Source organism: Mustelus asterias, chromosome 7 (genome assembly GCF_964213995.1).
Source record: "Mustelus asterias chromosome 7, sMusAst1.hap1.1, whole genome shotgun sequence".
In the NCBI taxonomy this organism is placed as follows: Eukaryota; Metazoa; Chordata; class Chondrichthyes; order Carcharhiniformes; family Triakidae; genus Mustelus; species Mustelus asterias.
Genome location: NC_135807.1, coordinates 45,449,079 through 45,470,709, shown reverse-complemented (window position 1 = coordinate 45,470,709; position 21,631 = coordinate 45,449,079). Strand labels below are relative to the sequence as shown.

General features: G+C 40.9%; 1 protein-coding gene across 10 annotated transcripts in view; it reads right to left on the bottom strand.

Moving 5' to 3' along the window:
• runx1t1 (RUNX1 partner transcriptional co-repressor 1) overlaps positions 1–21,631 on the bottom strand; it is a 90,509-nt gene that overhangs the window by 50,098 nt on the left and 18,780 nt on the right. For 7 of the 10 annotated variants that reach the window (XM_078215997.1, XM_078216001.1, XM_078215996.1 and 4 more), the window contains exons 2-3: positions 2,661–2,798; positions 1,647–1,888 (exon numbers count right to left, since the gene is read on the bottom strand). In XM_078215997.1, coding sequence (XP_078072123.1) covers positions 1,647–1,888; positions 2,661–2,798 — 380 coding nt within the window. Of the gene's footprint in view, positions 1–1,646; positions 1,889–1,998; positions 2,176–2,660; positions 2,799–11,805; positions 11,820–12,014; positions 12,370–21,631 lie in introns of those variants that run through there. The other 3 variants (XM_078215999.1, XM_078216002.1, XM_078216004.1) reach the window with 3 other exon arrangements.

Here is a 21,631-nt window from a genome sequence, read left to right as displayed (position 1 = left end):
TTCGGCCCTTCCAGTCTACACCGACCACAATCCCACCCACTGCCTATTCCCATAACCCCATGCATTTACCATAGGTAGTCCCCCGACACTAAGGGGCAATTTAGCATGGTCAATGCACCTAGCCCGCACATCTTCTGAAGTGAGAGGAAACTGGAGCACCCGGAGGAAACCCACGCAGACACTGGGAGAAAGTGCAAACACCACACAGTCAGTGACCCAAGCCGGGAATCGAACCCGTGTCCCTGGCGCTCTGATGCAGCAGTGCTAACAACTGTGCCACTGTGCCACCCTACAGACCCAATTTTCGCCTCAGGTGAGGTGGGTGTGGGATAAAGTCGGGCCCACAAACCCCAGGAGGGCATGATGGGTGGCCACAGAGGTGGGTGAGTGCCGAGGTAGTTGCGTAGAAAGCCCACTTCAGTTCTCCGGGATGTTGTTTCAGTTGTTTTACAAGCTGTTTCGTCCTCTATTCCTCACACACCCTCAACCCCCTGTGCTCTTTCATAACTGCCCCCTCACCCATGCCAACTCCATGCTAACTCATGTCCCCCACTCATTCCCATGCCACCTCCATAGCCACTCACCCAATATTCACCATCGACAGACCTCAGGAGACATGTGGAGGTGAAAAAAATAAACTCTCGCTTAAACACACATACCGCAAAAACCTTCATTCATGAAATCCATTCAAAGCTTTCAAATCTCCTCAATGTGGTTAATCTGGTCAGTAGCCTCAAAGTTTTCTAATCCTTAAATAACCTATTTAAACTATCTAACTATGAACCCAAAACCCCTTGCTGGGATAACTGTAGCTTTTGAAACTCAGCTAAAATTTCACAATGACATAAAAGCCCTTGGGAAATGTCAACAAGAATCTCTATTATAACTGTGGAAGTGGTGGTCAGGTTCTTTCCTAACTTACACCTGATGGCCTGTCAATCAAAGCAAGCAGTCAAATGACTTTTATTTAACATTCTCACTGACAGCTTACGCCTATCGGGGTTTTTCTCAAGTTTAAAGAGCAGGGGATTTAAAAAACTTGAGCGCATGATACTTAACCAGATTTTATCTACCCTTCAAAAAAGCATTAACTGGTGACTCCCAGGTTAAGACCCTTGGCACAGCCAAAATGGGATCTGTTGGAAATCAGCACTGATTTCAAATGGCCCTGCTGATTGAATTCAGATTTCTCCCCTACGTGAATCATGCCCCGCCCAGAAAAAATTGGATCCATCAGAAACACGGACAGGACTTCCCCTTTTGGGTCTAGCCCGCCATTTTTAAAAGCCTACAGGGTCATGAAGACTCTGTGAAAATCCAGCCTCACGTCCCTCAGTCAGATCATTACAGTGCCCGGCTATAAATAAAACAGCTTATGGTGTGGTGTATGCAATCTAATGTCACTTACACCATGAGGTATGCATTCTCCCCTTCACAGTGCCCATTTTGATACTGAGCTGGAGATTTAATGCCTTATATTTTTGGTACAAGAATGATTCTGAATCACACACAACAGTTTGATCAAAACATTAGGGCAGCTTTGCAACAGTTAGATGCCAGTGAAAGTGCAATAACCAGAGAGCTGACTTCTTATGAACAGATCCCCATGTGCTATGCGGTGCAAAGAGCTTGCGTTGCCTACTTACCACTAACCCAAGCACCAAGGTTCGCACTCGCTCCCCGATTTCTGGTGAAATGTCATTGCCGAACTGTTGCAAGGTCGTTAGAAATCTCTTCAGCTTGCTGAGCTGCCGAGCACCGCAGGCTGGCGGCAGCTGCTGATTCACCAGCGAGGAAGAGGAAGAAGAAGAGGTTCCATTACTGAAGCCGTTTGGAGGAGACGGTGCCCCATTCAGTGCAGTGGGCGAGTGACTGCTACCATTTGTTACTGCAACAAGAGGAGTAAAAATAAATGTTAGGCCTGTGGCTGTTCAGAATAGACTGCTCCACTCAATACACACAACAGTTACAAAGAGACCAGGCTTTAAAAGCAATAACCTTGCAGACAATGACAGTGAAGGTTTCTTCCACCATAGGTTAAACACGCCAACAACAACTGTGTGCTCTGTAGCATGTCTTAGTTAAGTCTACAGCAAAGAAGTTCTGGAGCAAGAATTCTACTATACGTTACTCACAACTGAGTAAGCACAGGCTGAATTCTACTTTGCTTTTACTGGGGAGGACACATTCAGCATGGAAACATCTGAAAATAGCATTGTCAGTCTAAAGTAAAACAGGTGTACAGATCCAATACTAAGCCAAGTACGAAGGTTATATTTATCTGAGCACCTGCCAGAAGAGCTCCAGTGAGACCGTCAGGGTTAAAGCATCACAGGGATTAAAATAAATAAATTTAACCCCAAAACCGCAACAGGATTTAATTCAAAAGAGTTTTAGTTGCTCAGACTAATTTAAGACTATCATTACATCAGAAGCCCCTGAGAGGCCACTTAACTTAATGGTACAGCACCCTCTAGGCATCTGACACCTAGTGCACACACAACCTGCATTCTACAGCAGGTAGTGTCTCTCTGACTTTCTCTTCCTTCCCCTTTCCCGACACAGTACAAAACTTTCTGTATTTTCTTTTGCAGAATAATAAAAACTAAAATAGACAAACGTGCCGAAACCCAACTTAAAAGTACAATATTTCCAATTACATGTTGTTGGTGTGAATGAGCTAGTTCGAGGTGCTCCTTGATTGGTTGGAGGAGGTGGCATCGTTGGAGGCGTCAACCTGGATTGTGTTTTTACATCTGCAGGAGAGTCTGGCATCGTGGAACGCTTCTCAGTGCGATCTGTAGGAGCAAAAGAGGAGTGGAGTTATTCTTTTTCTTCCACTGGGCACCAGTTGCACAGGGAACTGTTAAATCTATCATTCCACTTCAAAAAGGGCAATTCTAGTGGCCAAAAATAGAAATTTCATTGGTTTAGTCATTCCCTGATCAAAAACAATTGTAACGTAGTATGTTGCAGATGTTGTCACCTCATTAGTAATGTGGAGAGATTGCCGTTTTGTCCTCAAAAAATGTAAAGATGCTTTCTTAGTACAAAGCATGATCCAAATTTCATGTCAACAGTTTCTTCTGGTTAACAATTCAAATTCGCGTAAGTATAGAAGAAAAAGTAATGCAGTGAAGACCCTGAAGATAAATGTCTAGAAAAGCCTGCTGCACAGGTAAGCCACTGGCACAATCTCAATCAAGTACATACAATCTCCGAGACAACGCCTGATGCCTCCTAGTTTTGTTTTGGCAACGAAGGTACATGTGTTAAATAACTGCGTAAGCAGCAATCTGGAAACTCAAGGCTTTTGGACACTAAAAAGGAAGCATGATAGTTTCAAAATCATGTTACAATAAAATGCAAAGCCAGTTCTAAATATTTTATTGAGTAAAAATGAAAAACAATTGCTGAATGTAAGGTTGATTCTGACAGCCACTAAATGCTGTATATGCTCAGTAATTTACTGCAGGTGAATACGTGTCTTATTTAATCAGAGCTACTTTAACAACAAGTCATAGTTAATTCTTGCACTCTTTCTACCAACAGTTTCAACGTGGAACACTATTTTTATCTGCTCTCTAGTTAAATATCATACTTCAATTTTCAAATGTTAATTGAAATCTATAAATGTGACATAGTTAAAAGGAAGCTTTTCATACCTTGTTACTGCTCAAATACTTAAAGGACTGAGGTAAGATTTTAATCAGGATAAGCCCCAGAAGATCTTGTAGCAAACAACACACCTTGCCCATTCCTTCCAGTGTAATTATGTATTCTCATAGAAAGATATAGAATCCTGATGGGACTGGACATGTTAGATGTGGGAAGAATGTTCCCGATGTTGGGGAAGTCCAGAACTGGGGGTCACATTCTAAGAATAAGGGGTAAGCCATTGAGGACTGAGATGAGGAAGAACTTCTTCACTCAGGGAATTGAGAACCTGTGGAATTCTCTATCACACAAAGCTGTTGGGGCCAGTTCGTTAGATATGTTCAAGAGGGAGCTGGACTCCTTGTGGCTAAAGAGATGAAGGGGTCTGGAGAGCAAGCCAGAGTGGGATACTGAATGTGCATGATCAGTCATGATCATATCAAATGGTGATGCAGGCGTGAAGGGCCGAATGGCCCACTCCTGCACCGGCTTAGATAGGATGGACGTAGGGAAGTTGTTTCCATTAGCAGGGGAGACTAGGACGCGGGGGCACAGCCTTAGAATAAAAGGGAGTCACTTTAGAACAGAGATGAGGAGAAATTTCTTCAGCCAGAGAGTGGTAGGTCTGTGGAATTCATTGCCACAGAGGGCTGTGGAGGCCGAGACGTTAAGCGTCTTCAAGACAGAAATTGATAAATTCTTGATTTCTCGAGGAATTAAGGGCTATGGGGAGACAGCGGGTAAATGGAGTTGAAATCAACCATGATTGAATGGTGGAGTGGACTCGATGGACCGAATGGCCTTACTTCCGCTCCTATGTCTTATGGTCTTATTATCGATGTTTCTATTACACCTCTTCTGCATAAATAATTCCCCCATATTTTGCATCCTCTGTTATTCTATTTCTTAGCTCCTGTTGCCTTCTCGTCCTTATCTGGGCTTTCTCATATCCAGGACTCAAATCAGTCATTCTACTTTACCCTAGCAAGAAAACTGGATAGATGGGACTCAACTGTGGAAAGAATGGAGGCCAGCCAAGATCTTGGCCTTAAATGGGTCCAAGTAAAAACCGAGGCTATGATTAGGGCCTCTTGTATTATGCATTTTATGTATAATGTTATTTCTGATCTATAATGTACATCATCACATATATATATATATATATATATATATATATATATATCACATACCTCCATTACCTTAAACATAAATAGTTTGTATGAAATATAATGCTTCTTACTGTCTTGTAGGACAGCTCGTAGCTAATTAAAATTAAATAGGAGATGCCTGCACACGGTATAATTACTGTAAAATGTTATTTGATTGATGCTTATTCCGGCAACTCATTGGTCACACACTTCACATTACGGGAATCTAAGCAAAGTTTAAGAATAGGGAAATTGCCACAAGTACTCAAATCAGTAATGTACAGGCGAAGACATCAAGCTACTTTTAATGTAACTTTAACTGAAAATACTTTTTAAAAAATAAATCCACATCAATGTAATGAAAGCACATAAGGATTGCAACATCAACATTTGTCTAGAGATTTACTTCTCCAGAATTGTTCTTTTTTTTTGCCACCATAGCTTTAACAGAAGTTTAAGATCGTGAAACAAAAAAAATTGGTTATCTTCATACTTGCCACTTCTTTATCCGCTAGATTTTGTTCTTAATGCCAGTTAATACTTACAGGTTTTGCTATGTTCAAAAGGCCATGACAAATTTAACATTTGAGGCCCAATCAGCTTGCCAATATGATGGCGTTTTCCAGCCTTACTGCTCAACAGTGCACCCTGTCTTTTCACCTTGGTACCTCAAGTGATTAGAATCATACGGAATAAATATTTTATAGTTCCAAAGCCCAAGACTAAAAACCACATGTTACAGCAGAGAGAGAGAGAGAGAGCGCGCGAGTGCAGTGAATTCAGGCTCTCCTAATAAAAAGGAAAATATTCCTGACATGCTGGGGCAGTCAGCTTGCCAGGGCTGGTTGGGAGATAACAGTGGGAACTGCTAGCCCATCTGGTTTCCATTCTGCTAACACTCACGCTGTACTGTTAAAAAAGACTGTCCAGATAACCAGCTCCAAAACACATGGGAGAGAAGCCTGTGGAATTAATCTGTTACTTATACAAGGAGCCTCATATCCCTCATGCTTAAATATCACAGCGTTCTACAAGTACTGAAGCATAAACTGTAATTATAAATCTGAAATCATGTTACTTCTGTGTATCTCCACACTTTAGCACACACAATTAGTCCTAATACAGAACTTCCTTATGAAATCTTGAAAGCTATCCAAAATAGTCACCCAAGCATCTCCATCTGCAGCACAGCTCTGCTGAGGATTAAAACTGCCTCCCCAACCCGGCAGACACATGCTTCTACTGTGCTGACAGTTTGGTGTCAGCCAGAAGGTTTCATGCACAGCCAACCTGCCTGGATCAGATGGAGCCAGAGCCGAGAGGTCCTCCAAATTAAATGTAATGCCACCATCTGCGACTCATTCAGTGCTGTTTAGCGCAATCAATTCATGATGGAGATAATGTTGAAGTAATGGGCCAGTTCTAATCCATATCCAAAAAAAAAAGCAAGTCTCTAGTAAAGTTGGTGACTTGATGTAAACTCAGAAAATATGGTTTGAGTATTTGTAAATCAGTTCCATATGTTCTGGGTAGCAGTCAGGCTGAAATGATGATTTTTGTTTTGCAAAGGCACAGTTTAAGTGTACCAAATAACCTTTGCACCTCAAAATAGCAACATTTTCTACAATTCTTTCCTCGGAGTTTAAAAGCTCGGAATGTTGATTTAACTTCGCTCTCTCCCTCTAGAAGATGGGATCACTTCTTAGAAGTGGAAGTATGGATTTCTTTTTTTAGAAGTTAACCTGTTATGCCCATTATTTTCAAATTAAAAGGCTGCACGTCAAAGCTTGAATGGAAACAAAAGTTTGCGAGCAGTGTGAAATAATTTGCATTCGAGATGATGGGGCATACGGCCGAATCCAAATCGGTTAAAAGACACTGACAGAAAAGGTAAATCAAGCTTGCAAGTTTTTAATTGTTTAAATGGAAGCAGTCTGAAAATGACTGCCAAATTCCTTTATCTAACAGCCTCCAATATGTGAAAATCCTCAATGTATGACGCTATATGGAGCAAATGGAATTACCTCACTACATGCAGTTTCTATTAATTATTCAGTCTGCTTCAAACAACGTGCTCTTTCATACAAGAGGCTGGCTTGGTGGGATCTAATTTCCAGGGATTATACAGTGTTCTAATGCATGAAGTGATGTGTGCATTGTGTCTCCAAAAGTAGATATTCACAGTTTGTGTGTGATAGGTTGAAACATTTAAGGAATCTTGCAAACGTTTGCTGAAATATTTCAGATTACCCACACTCACTCCTACATATTTCTCTGAATTTAACAGGCGAGTAGCCTGCTTTAGCAAAGCACCAGTACATCTTAATTACAAAGGCAGCATACAGTAATGAAGGTTAATGTTTAGAAATGTTATCACCAACCAAGGGAGATAATTGGAAATGTCCTCAATTGCAAATGAAACTTATGGTGAAATTTAAAGCCAATATGTCATGTTACGCCCAAATCCCATGCACTGTGGTAGATTGGGGTCTCTTCAAAATGAATGCCTGAGAGTGCAGTGAAAATCTTCCTGTGAGCCAAAAAGCTTGGGATGATGATTCTGTAACCAATGCTGAATATGTCTGCACTTGTGACCCAACCCCTTAACTCACGCTGTTTGATAGCAATTATCTCTGTAATTAGAGGTTGGATAGGAGAATTGGTTTACGATTCTAATAAGCCACTGGTAAGTTTGATTACAATCCAACTTGTGTGTTTACATAAATAAGCAGATCCACCACTGCAGCAGATGCATGGGGTGCACGTCTCTTGTGGTGTGTAAAAAAAAAATCTCGTCCTGTAGAACACAGGTGGAACATGCAAGACACGATCATCAAGATTCAAAGGCAGTCTTGGGAAGGAGAGCTCACTTGGTATGCGGGGGATGGCTTCTCGCCTTGAATACATTATGAACTTGCAGCACGCTAATATGCCATGCAATCATAAGCACCAGATGGAACAGTGTGCAGTACATGTCCCATCAAACCTCTGCTTGTCAGGAAGATGTATTAGTGTCCCTGTACTGTTTTTTTTCTGCAATCCCCCAGTTGTCCCCTTAGATTTTTCACATTTCTTAGCATTCGGCTCCTCGATCCCTGAAGTACACATCCCCCGGGTTGCCTCATCTGTACCAGGTGGTTCCAAAAGTAGTTTTATTCCATTATATTAAATAAGGTGAGGGCTGTGGGACTGCAGCAGGCTATGTGCACAGTGCCTGCGGGAGAGCTACCAATTGGTGTAGCACAAAAGCTTGCTCAGATATTGTTTTAAAGACAAGGTCAAAGGCCTTTTAATTTAAATCCAACGAAAATGGTGGCAGCATTCTTTCCCGAAGACTATTCTGCTAACTGCATTTTGGAAATGTGAAGTAGACACCACCTTTTACTGAGTTCTGTGTTCCTGTTTTAAAATTCATTTAGAAGGGGAAGCCATTACAGTGCAGAAATATATTCCCTATTTGTTTGTTACACTTACATGAATCAAGCTGAATTTTTAACAGCATAGCAGCAGTGTACAGTACATTAACCTTTGAATAACAATTCTTAAGCCGTCTTCAGTGGATTTCTGTGCCTATCCTGCAATAGCTACAGGAAGCTAAGCCCCGAATTAAAATACTGCATGAAGCCACAAGGCAATATTTAGGCAAAAAGCAAAAAAAAATGCATGCTTAGGATTTTTTTGCAGAAAGAGTAAACAAAACACGAATTTAATCCCTAAATGGTGATGGTGTGCAGGTTATAAAAAGCATTCCTAATTTCTAAATTTATCAGAGCACTTCCTTAGATTTTTCAAAACTAAGTGTTTCATATTTTGTACTCTTTGCCCATAGTAGGATGCAGCTTGTCTGGAGAAGCCATATGTGACCCACATGACTCTGTGGTAGACGACTCTTCAGGATGCTGCTGCAACAAAGCTGCCACAGCATATGAGGTCTCTAGACCCATAATATGAAAATCATTTGGTTCATTAGATTAGTCATCCTCTTATAAACAAACGGCTAATGTTTTAGTTTGTGTTTCGGGGTGACTGGTATTATTCAAGCACTTTATTTTTTAAGACAAAGTCGACAGATCAATCCCCAAATCATTAGCGAGAACCTGAGACAACCTCTAAACTATAAGATTGAACCATAACTAATCTTATGTGAAAGCATTTTTACAGAAACAAGCATGGTGGCAGAGTGGTTAGCACTGCTGCCTCACAACACTGGGGCACGGGCTCAATTCCTGGCTTGGGTCACTGTCTGTGTGGAGTTTGCACACTCTCTCCGTGTCTGCATGGGTTTCCTCCCACAGTCTGAAAGGCATGCAGGTTAGGTGGATTGTCCATGCTAAAATCGTCCGAAAGTGTCATGGGGACTATCAGGGTAAATACATGACATTATGGGGAGAGGGCCTGGGTGGGACTGTTGTCGGTGCAGGCTCGATGGGCCGAATGGCTTTCCCCTGCATTGTAGGGATTCTATGAAAAGAATATGGACTTCTGTCATCTTGCAGGAATAATGAACAATCTGACATGCCCTCCAGAAAACAGATTGGACACCTTACAGAACAAAGCATGATCTGCTGCTTATTGGTAATGGTCAAAGCACAATAAGTACTTCACTTTCCTTATATGTGTACAGATTTTTTAAGAAGTCTTCATTGAATTTAATCGAAAATCCAGGATGCAATAAATTGCCTATTTTCAGGCTATTTCAAGCTGTGCCATAGAAATGTGTGTTAAAGTAAAGTTTAATCTGCCAATAAAATGCAGGTAAGTCTTCTATACTTATTTAAAAAAAGACTGGCGGCAGAATGGCTGTTTATTTCTACTGGGACTTGCACAGTGCTGTCTGCAAGTGTTTTGAAAATATCACATGACATAGCCATGTGTTAAAAATTACAGCCAGTTAAGTTCTCTGCTAAGAAAAATATGTGGACAATTTATGAAATGCGCCCCAGGATGGAGATGTCCTAAGTAGAACCAGATTCTGAAAACAGAACCAATTTTTGAAATGTAAAGAAAAAGAGCTGTGGCCACATCTGGACAGCAGAAGTTAAGAGGGTGGTCTGACCTAATGCCAGGCCATTTCTAACAGAACAGTATCATTTTGTACTACAATGACCATGATCACTGATGGCCTTTCACGGAAATGACCCTGAGCAATGCCAGATGCATTAATGGTTCTGTATTTATAAGCCTGCATCTGTTCTTTGGAAGTACTGTACAGGGTTCACAAGATTTGCTTTGTGAAATTGTACACTATAGTAGCCTCTCACTGAACACTCTCCTATATACACAATGGCCTAATGGAACACACAGTTTACTGCCTGTATATTTATGGGAAAACCATATCTAAATCCATTCTTCAATACATCCTGTACACACCAATATACACACTATTTACACACAAACAATTTAAACAAAGTAATGTAACTCTCAAAAGACAGAGGTCAACACAAATACTTGTTTACACCAACAACATTCTATAATTTGTCGTGCACTTAAAGTGTTGGGAGAAACGCAAATATAAATGAGGCCAAATGAAAGCCCTGCCCATGTTAATGCAGGAAGTGTGGTTTTTAACATTTTAAAATAAAATGTTAGGTTTTTTGTATTTGCTGTAGTTATCTTTGTTAAAACAATTTTCTCATGCTTTCATAACTTGACATTTTACTTTTTTATATTCTGCACTACTGTTGATAACATGAGCTAGAGATTTTGTTTTAACAGTGAAAAATATGGAAAAGGAACATTCTCGGGTGGTTATGGCCATTTTGTTACCAAAGTACGGCATCAAGTATGCAGACTTATTGGTTAAAAGTTATGCGATCTCATTTTAAAAACAGCATGGAAAATACACTGTTACAATCAAACTTACTCCTGATATGTCCACATTAGAGTTAAAAGAAGTTCCTGAGCTAAGCAGGTAGAGAGTTACAAAATTGCCTTAATCATCTAAGCTTTAGCAAACATTTAGAGTAGTTACAAAAGATTTTTAAATTAACAGTAGTGCAGCTAGAGTTTATGACCCCAATTACTGTGGGTTTTTTTAAAGTTATGATTGTACAAATCTTATCCTCAGTGCAAAAGAAAGGCCAAGTACAACACCATGGGCAGATTGAGAAGACCATCCTAACAGACTAGAGTACAGATGGGTGTCAAGAAAAATAGCCAAGTGTCAGATATGCTCAAATAGATTAAATCCTGCACATGCTTGTGGTTGCACGCATCTGTTATCATGCACCACATTACAAAGGCTGACAGTATAGTATGGCACACTAGCTTTAACGTATCACCAGGAAAACAATAAGAACGTACTCAGGTGTACAACTGCAGCCTGAAATCTATTAACAAAAACGTATTTTAAAATATGAACAGGATAAATAAGTAATGGTACAGATGTAATGTAGAATTCAATAGCTCTGCAAAATGGACAAAACTGCCCTGTCGGTTGACTAAGACCACACAACAACTCCCCTAAGAAAAATCTTCTTCAACAACTGGCAATACCTATACACAGCAGTACAAGCAAGCAGATACAATTTCAAAACACCATCTGCAAAGTGTACTCTCCTTTAAACTGCAACCACTTCTGGACATATAATCAAATTATCTGCAAACAGACAGCTGTGCGCTTTTGGTCTCTCCTGATACATATTTTATCTTAAGAATAAGATAATATAACACTATCAGTCACATGGCTTAACAGTTATTACACACAGTATGACTAATAAAATGTGACACGTTGCACACAAAACAAGACGCTATTATCAAATCAATAAATGGTTATAATATCACTTTTAGGTTGACAGCAACTAGAAAATATCTTGTCAATATTAAATATGATTGGTGAACAGGTCACCTCTGTAAGACTCACCTGGCATTACTGAATGAGCTACACACCTCTACCCTCTTTAAAAAAAATGCAAAACTGGAGTCAGCAGACCTACTGTCTCTTGCTCTGGAATGATCAGAAAAAAAACAGACAGCCATAAGGCTTGCTGCGGCACCCTACCTAGAGGCAGGAAACTGGGTGCGTGCTTTTGCCAGGCAGAGACAGATGGAGAGCTGACACTCCGAATTGTACTTGGAGCAGAAATGTGAATGATGACAGGAGCACATGTGGCCTTGAACCAAGCCCAATCTCTTCAGGCAGAACAATGACATGGATGTATGCACAAATTATCTCTGCCCGAGACCCTCATCTGACTTATTTTACTGTACCTTTCTTACTAGCTCCAACGCAGGAGAGGGCAAGGAAGACGTCAGACACAGGGATATATTGCTGTGAAGTCCTCGGATAAGCTGTGTCGTTCCTTACAAAAACGGAAATGTAAACCTTTCCTTCTTTGATTTGTTTGTCCCCAGTCTTTGCAATCCTTCCACTACGCTGCTTGTAGCATTCCTTCTGCTTTCCTTACAGCATATGATTCACATGTGTCTGAATGCAGATCCCCCAGCAATCAGCCTCTGTCAATGCAAATGCATTTTTTCCCCGTAGCCGCCTTAAACCGCTGATGAAATCCATGTGGGAACACAGGAAAAACTGACCTTTTTTTGAGAGCTATGAATATGCTCTGTTCACATATGGATCAATCCATGGCTCTCTGACAACTGATGTCAGTTAACAAACACTCACAGCAGTGCTGCAGCCAATAAGCTGTTTCCTAATGTAATGCAGCTCTTTAAGAAAAAAAAATCCAGTGTTGTCAGGAGCACCTCAAAGGGTTATGAACAGCAATAATTGTCAGCTCTTCGACAACATACACCAGCTATCAAAGGATTATACCACAGATGTGCATTTAAGACAACAAGCAATTTCACTCTTTTTTTTTGTCTTTCTTCTTGAAACAGCTCTTCTAAGTGCCAGGACCATATCCTCACAACAGTAATTGCGGCTTCAAATTGATCCACATTAACATGAACCAATTCCTCAGGGATTCTCACCTAGTGGTCTATCAGTGAAAGGAATGACAAGACAAGGATGCTTATGCATCGGATACTCCTCCAGTGTTTTCTGTAACCGTCAGCTGCATCAGGCCTTTATCTTTAGGTTATTTAATTACAGAAAAGGTGCCACACATGTGGCTGCCTCCCCCAGTTTGGTTTAACCCAAGCGGCTGTGATTTGCAATCAATGCGATTCACTTCACTTTAACTACTCTTGATATTAGGTGGTAGAAAATCATCGTCTGCTGTCTGAAATGCAAACATAATTCGCTGGCACCTACAAACAATCTTTAATAATGACAAGATCAACCCATGTCCTCTGATGCAAATATTTTTATTCAAGACAATACCAAAGGATTACATGTGTAGCATAAATAGTGGATTCGGTTCTAAACCATTTGTGTATTTTTTGAAATAAAAACGTTTGAACACTGAATTAAATTCAAATATTAACCATTGTTTTGGCTATCCTAACTCAAAACATATTGCCACTGGTTGAGGAACGTATTGCAAGTGATGATTTAATCTGCCAATTAAATAATGGAAATAAATAAAAATCACATTGGAACTAATCAGGAAACATTGAAAGATCTAGCTTTTAATTCAGATTTTAGGATGGTAATTAACTATATTAGTACAAATCAAAATCTTTTGATGGAAGATCAGATGATCAGCACACTATTGAATAACTAAGAACTTAGCAGCACAGATAAAGGTATTAAAATTACTAAAACTGCTTACCCAATGAGAGCAAAAAACCCTAACACGCATTTCACAAGATGACACATCAGGAACAATAACACAGGCTGTGTCAAGACTTTTCTACAGGACAGCTCAACTTCAGCTATCTACTCTTTGGCCACTAATTGCCAACGTGCATCTGATACACTGTGAATTCATGACTTCACACAGTAGGTATTAAGTGAGTTAATTCTAAAGAACTGAAACCTCATTGACACAAATTGAAAGCAACGAAATAGTTTTCTACCCCATCTGCTCCTGCTTCCCATTGGCTTTCATAAAGGAATTAATAGTTTCATATATTCAAACCACCAAATAAAAGGACTCATTTAAGTTAGGCTGCATTAACAAAAGAGGAAAGAGAATAATAATAAAAAGGCAAAATGAATTCAAATAAAGCATTTTACTCTAAGAGTTTGCTTTAACAAAGTTGAATGAAGCCTTTTCTGACTTTTGTGCAAGACTTGATAAACTGAATAACATAGCAGTCAATGATCAGCCAATGATCAATTGATGAATGGTTATTAAGATCCCCTCATCTCATGGTAGGTCTTTCTACAAAATGTCACACCAGCTTGGAGGGCGGATTCGCCAATGTACAAATTTCCCTGCTTGCTTGTTTCCCTTTCATTCTCGGACCACTGGCCATCAATTGGGTTGACATATTGGAAAATAATCTTTTATGGCCAAATGGTAGTGAACAGAAATGAAGGCATTAGCATGCTTTGAAATTCAAATCTCCCATTTTTGACTCTAAAGAGTCTGATTTTCCACACAGCTGGAAGCTATTAGTGTTTTCTTAAAGCCTCCTGCTGGCAAGGCTGACCCACCCATGTGAAATCTGTCAGGGAGGGACAACTCTTATGCTTCTTCATAACCAGGCCAACAGTGTTGTTCAGTTTCCTGTGCTTCGACAGCACCACAGCTGAAGTGTTTCTCTACAAGCTTAATCACCCAATTCCCCCTCCCCCCTCCGCTTTATTATCTGACTGATGATGAGTTAGCTCTGTTGAAATGCAAGGGTGATAGTTTATGCTTCAATTAACTTTCCCTCCTTTGCACTAGAGACAAAAAAAAACATAGGGCTGCAGTGTGTTGTTTGCCATCTGGACTACTTTTCTGAAAGTTACCCTACCTACACCACACTTCAGGCAAAAACTTCAAGGCCTTCCCTCATTCTGTTGATCTATCAGTGGCAAACTAAATTCATTTTTTTGCAGACGTTTGCTGTCGATTAAAAGTATTGTTGATCACTTGAATGGAGTTGGTTACACAACACATTTTTAGTTCTCACTTTCCCAATGCTTATTTCTTCCAGCAATTAAAGATTTACCAAAAGTCCACCTGACAAAGTATTTATAGCAATAATGTGCCGACACGAATCAATTAACTGTTCAAACACATTGAAAGTTTATAACCACATATTGGTTGCTTAAAACCTTCAAATATGGCAGAAAAGGAATGATTACTATGGCATTTTAAGCTCAATAACAAATGTTAGCAAAGCATTTCACAAGAAATTCTGTGAAGAGGCCACTTATACAATTGAATAGCAAAAAGATTAAACCACTAGATGGAGCTGGTAATACAGCACAACAGACAATTTGTGTTGTCATCAGCTGTTCAGGAGTCTATAGATATGACGGTTTACAAAAAAACGACTAGGAGACTCATTATCTCCTCATATCTGTAAAAACCTTTGCTTTTTACAGGTAGCCACAGCTTTTACCTTATGGTTCCAAACATATTTAAGTTGAAGGTGCTTTTATTCCCCTCATACAATATGAACATAAGTGAAAATGTATAATAAAACATAAACAAATCCAAATTCAGATAAACTGACAATGCAAATAGAAGCAAGTGCACTTTTTAATGCCTGTCCTTTTTTTGCTTGCAAATAACTTAAGTTATTTAGATTCAGTCTCTGCAAAATATACATTAGTTGATTAAAAACATATTTAGCAATGCTTTTATACTTTTTTTACATGGTTATCATAAGTGGTAGAAACAGTTTAAATTCCAATCTCGGATACAAGGAGGAACAGAGGGAGCAAAGAGCCAATTCCTTTGTCCACGACAACAGGCATCTATCAGTGCTGAAGGGGCTGTGAGAGAGCATTACTGGCAGGAACCCGAATTCCTGACCAAACCCTCTTCCACACAATGAATCCTGAATGAAAGGAACCCAGGCCAGGCAGAGATAGCATGCTGTCAGGAACCAGCCCTGACGTTTGTGAACGGACAGGACTGGCTTGCAGGATGTCAGAGCAACAAACTGTGGCCCAAGATACAGAAGTTTCACACACTTGTTACTGGATGTTTTGCTCCTCAGGTTGTTAAACACGGAAGCAGGAATGTAGTGTATGGGTCTGACCCATGCTACGGCTCCACAGAAACTCAGATCTGCTTCCGCTAGAACTTGCTGGAGCATCAACAAAAAAAAAGTATGGTTTTTCTCTGAACCACCCATACGTTAGAGTTTTGTATAAACCACAAATGTGTGCATTTGTATTTTTTTTTAAGTCTTATATTTTAAAGCTGAAAATGTTAACAATATTCTACAAGCAAAAGACAAAAACTCATTCTTTGACAACATTTTTTTGGGGTATTTCTAAAAGCAAATAGAGACGCACAGAAATGTCTCAAAGCCATCAGGTTAGGAAAAACTTCCTGCTTTAAGAGACAATATTATTTCATTCAAAACAGTCATTAATCAGATTCATGTGATAAGCTTTCTAAAGTTTTCCCAGCCTTTGCTAAGAAAGCTTGAATGCGTGATATTTATTGAAGCATAGAAGCATGATAATTTTTTCAAATTGAAAGCATTTGACTTCTACAATACACGGTGTCTCAAAACTGGCAACGTCTGGACCAAGCCCATGCCGGATATTAGATCTTGCTGGCTTTTGTGTCGGGCAGTTTGGGCCAGGTTGGATTGAGTCAAGGGTTAAATGGACCAGAGTGCAGGAAAAGACAGGCAGACAAAGCTGATAGGTCGGTGCGCTACTGCACCCATGCACCACCTAGTTTAACAAGCCAGTAGTTATTTTACTCATCTAATAATAAAAATTAATGAATGATAGATTAAAATAAAGGTTTTCAGATAGCTGGATTTGAGACACTGTTCCTGTGTAACTATCATGGCCCTCAAAAGGCCTCACACAATGCCATGGCCCACAATAAAAAATTAATACCCTGTCAAAAAGTTGGCTTCTGTTAATACTGCAAAAATGGACATGCACAAGGGCTTCGGAGACATGTCTTATGGGGAGATTAGGAGCATTTGCTAACATCTCTGCCCAATATTTGCTAATTGAAAACATTCTGACATTGTTTTCTGTGGCAAGGAGAGGAAGGGGGATTGGGGAGTGAGGTGAGGGTGGTGGTGCTATGGATAGAACAGAAGAGTAAAGCAGAATTGATTTGTTCAGGGTGTCAATTAAAGAACAAACGATAATGAGAACCACAGTTTTTGAAACAACTCTGTGAAGCTAGAGGCATCAAGTTATAGGATTAAAGCACTCAGTTACAGTTTAATGCGGAGTTTTGAAAATCAAAAAGACCTGGGGCAAGATTTTCCGGCCCTTCCTGCCGGTGGGGTTTTCCAGTCCTGACAAAGTCAACCCTCGCCACAGACTCTGCAGCAGCGTGATGGATGAGCCGTTGATTTCGGCGGGACTGGAAGATGCTGCTGGTAGCCAGTGGTAAGCTGCCTCCCCTCAGGAAAAGCCACCACTGGGGGAAGGGGGTGGGGGAAGCTGGAAAATGCCAACCCGTTTTCAATTATATGGCTTAATTTGTAGGGTTAGGGAAAGGTGGGGGAGTGGCGAGCTGCTCTGGACAAAGCCAGAGAGACATGACAGGCTGAATGGCCTCCTTCTGTCCTGTGTCTTCACTATTATACTTATCATTGTGTACATATAAACAGCCTTGTCATTTCTTCTCTGACTCAACTAATTACAGAAAAATCTATATTTTAATATCCTGAATGCCAACCAATGTCTGTTTCCGACAAAGTTGATGCCCCCCCCCCCCCACCACCCCCCCACTTCAAACCATTTCCTTCAACATACAATTAATCTCAGAGTGAAGTCCCATCAATCAATCTGTGTGAGTATGGTAAAAGCAAATTGTACCTAATACAGGGTTAAAAATGCAAAGGAGCTTCCAATACTGCAGCTCCTCTGGGCTGTAGAACAGCTTGTGCAAATTTACTAAAGGCCACTGAATAAAAATAGTACAAATGAGTAACCCCAAAGCAATGGAATGTATGGTATTGATTTTTCTCTTCATCTCCTCCCTCCATCACAGATCAAATTAGGTTTGACAGATTATGTAGCTAAACCCACTTATGGTCATCTCTGATATGATCAAATCTGCCTTCCCTTCACATCATTTCAATGTTGACAACTATAGGCAATGTCACAATTAAGATTGATTCTAAAACAATGTAAATCTAATCTAATATTCTAATGTTCAGTCGCAGCCCTTCCACTTTTCCCCATTCATGTCAAAATACCCAGCACTGAAGACACCAACCAACTAACATTGGAATCATTCTTCTCATTTGTTTTGTTGGTAATTATATGAATGGAGGCATTGAAGAACATGGCCCCAAAATTCCAAGGATTGAGAGTCAGAGCACCCGTGGTTCATTAGGAACTTGAATCTGAGGGCTTGGATAGAACTTGTTACCATCAGGATCTTGCTCCATGCAAGAAGCCAAGAAGTTCTAGTAAACAAGTTATTGCCTATAAAGATTTTGATGACACTTTCCAACACAGTGCTGATGATTGAGAGTAGACTGCTGTGGTGTTACTGAGGAAGACTGGGTTTCATAGAATCACATAGAATTGGCGGCACGGTTGGACAGTGGTTAGCACTGTTGCCTTACAGCGCCAGGGACCAGGGTGGAAAGGGCCTTCGGGTTTTGCTGAGGTTCCCGGGTGACACAATGTATTTCAGTTACTGTGTTCTGTAAGGACCATAGAGCTAGTTTGAAACTGCTATAAATTCCACTGATACTTTTGCAAAGATCTCAGAACGGTACCACAGGGAAGTAATCAATCTCACCTTAGCTTGTTACAGGCATGGGCCATCCACCTGGTTACAATCTTCACTACATGTTAATATTTTTGGGGCCGGGTCTGCATTAATGGATGACCATGGGAAAGAGATTTTTCTAGTTGTTCATGGGACATGAGAATCACTGGCAAGACCAGCATTTTGTTTTTTATCCGTAATTGCCCTTGAGAAGGTGGTGGCAAGTCCTCTTCTTGGCCTGCTGTGGTTCTTATGATGTAGGTCTACCGACATTGCTGTTAGGAGAGTTCCATGAATTTTACCTCGTGACAGGGAAGGAACGACGATATATTTTCAAGTCAGGATGGTCTGTGATTTTGGAGGGTACTTGTTGATGGTGATGTTGTCGTGAGCCTGCTGTCCTTGTTCCGCTAGTCAAAATTATGGGTTTGAAAGGTGCTATTGAACAAAGTTTAGTGAGTTGTTGCAGTTGCATCTTGTAAATAGTACACAGTGTGGCCAACGTGCACTAGTAGTAGAGAGAGTAAAAGTGGTGGATGGGTGCCAATCAAACAGCCTGTTTTGCCCTGGATACTGTTGAGCTCCTTGAACGTGGCTGGAGCTGTACTCACCAGCAAAGTGAGGAATATTCCGTCACACTCCAGACATGTAGAACTTGTAGATGTCTTGTAGATGATAGACAGGGAGATGGCGAGAGTCTCTCTTATTGGAGAATGTCTGGCAGAATGTCTGGTATGGCGTGAACATTATTTGTCACTTGCAAGTCCAGTCCTGAATGTTGTCCAGGTCTTGCTTCACAGGGTGGGCAAGACCACTTCACTGCAAGTTCTTCGGGAGAATGCCAACGAAAAAGCCAGCATCCCAGCAGCCATTTTATACTTGGCAGGGAATTGGCTCACAGTGAGTCTTCCGCACACCCCCTGCCTTAAAAATCAGCTGGCTTCTCGGTTATCCCAGCAACACCAGATTCAAATCCTGCCACTACTGTGACTACAGCCAAAATCCAAAGAAGAGGTGGTTATGGAAGCCAAACTGAAGGTAAGTCTGACATATTGGCAGCCCCAGCAGGGAGCACGAGGGATGTGAGGGACTAGTTTTGAGGCTGGCAAGAGGCTTAGAAAGGGTTAAAGGGGCGTTATAATATATATGAGGGGGTGCTTCCGATGAGTACGCTGCCTCCCTCTTCTCCCCTCCCCTCCTTCCCCTTCCCCATCCCTCCCCCTCCCCCAGAAAGAGGTCTGCCTCCTTCTTGCTCACCCAGTAAAAGCTGCCAGATTTCCTGTTTGATTTGGGCCTCCCACTGTTGCTGGTAGAATAGCAACAGGGGTAGGACGAGGCACTTTAATAACAATTAATTGGCCACTTAAGGGCCTCAGCAGGCCCAAAGTGAAGTTAAGATATCTCACAACACCAGGTTAAAGTACAACAGGTTTATTTGGTAGCACGAGCTTTCGGAGTGCTGCTCCTTCATCAGGTGAGTGGAGAGTTGGGTTCATTCCAAAGAGTACAATCGTCTTTCTTTGTGCTAGTGGAGAGTAACCGCCACCCGCTCCACCTCCCTCCCCCGACTTCACTGACTTTAATTTTACTAGGGCTCCTTGATGCTATACTCCGTTAAATGCTGCCTTGATATCAAGGTCAGTCACTCTTACTTTAAACTACAACTCTGGACAGGAGCGGATTGGTCCTGTCAAAACCCAAAGGATTGGTGAACAAGTTATTGCCACTATAAAGATTTTGATGACACCTTCCAACACACTGCTGACGATTGAGAGTAGACTGAGGAAGACTGGATTTCATAGAATCACTTAGAATTGGTGGCACGGTTGCACAGTGGTTAGCACTGTTGCCTTACAGCGCCAGGGACCAGGAATCGATTCACGGCTTGGGTCACTGTCTGCGGAGAGTCTGCACATTCTCCCCATGTCTGCATGGGTTTCCTCCAGGTGCTCCGGTTTCCTCCCACAGTCCAAAAGACGTGATGATTAGGTGCACCGGCCGTGCTAAATTCTCCCTCAGTGTACCCGAACAGGCGCCAGAGTGTGGCAACTAAGGGATTTTCACAGTAACTTCATTGTAGTGTTAACGTATGCCTATGACACTAATAAATAAACTTTAAAAAACAGTGCAGAAAGAGGCTATTTGGCCCATCGGGTCTGTACCGACAACGATCCCACCCAGGCCCTATCCCTGTAACCACACGTAATTACCCTGCTAATCTCTCTGACACTAAGGGGCAATTGAGCATGCACCTAACCTGCACATCTTTGTCCTGCATTTTTGTGGACATACCTGGCCAATTTTCCACATCATTGGGGTTCCACTCTAATGAACTTTCAACGGTTCAAAATCTGGGTCTAAAGATCACACAAAAACACATTGGTTTTGATGTTTATTTAAAGTTTTGTTCATTGAACTGCCAATTACCAAAAAACTATACAGATCGTTGGTCTGGGGAAGCTAAAAGGGCTGCTGGGCTAAACTGTTTGCAGAGTTAGTTGCTGGCAGATCAGACCTGACAATAATTAGCAACTTCCACAAGATACATCAACAGACTTCAAAAATATATTTCAATAGAGACAACCAATGATTGCCACTGGAAGTGGATAATAATCATTAATAGATAGGAGGCCATTTGGCCCATTGTTGGTGTCAGCTCCAACTTCCCATTTATCTGTCTACATCCTGCATCATTTAAAGTTGTATTCTCCCTCCAGATACTTACCCAATCTCCTTTCAAGTGGTGTTGCAGGCCCTGCCTCAGTTCACATCTGATATTGTGAAAAACGTGCCTCTAAATTGCCTATTGCTCTTTGAGTGATAATCCTACAGTTTTTGATGATTGTTTCACCAGAACCACCTTTATTTTCAGTAAAACATATCAGGGAAGATTAACAGCTTGTGCGAAGAGAAGGGGATTTTTTTTTTAAACTGGCAAATAACAGCTTTTAAATGTGATTCACTGCATGTTGAAAACATGGATCCAGAATATGTACTGTTAAAAAAATTAACTGCAGAAGAAGCATATCTGTTATTCACAGCAGCATCTGCTTTTATTTTGCTATTCTTTGTTTTGCTCATTTTTAGGAAGAAGTTCATATCCAGGAA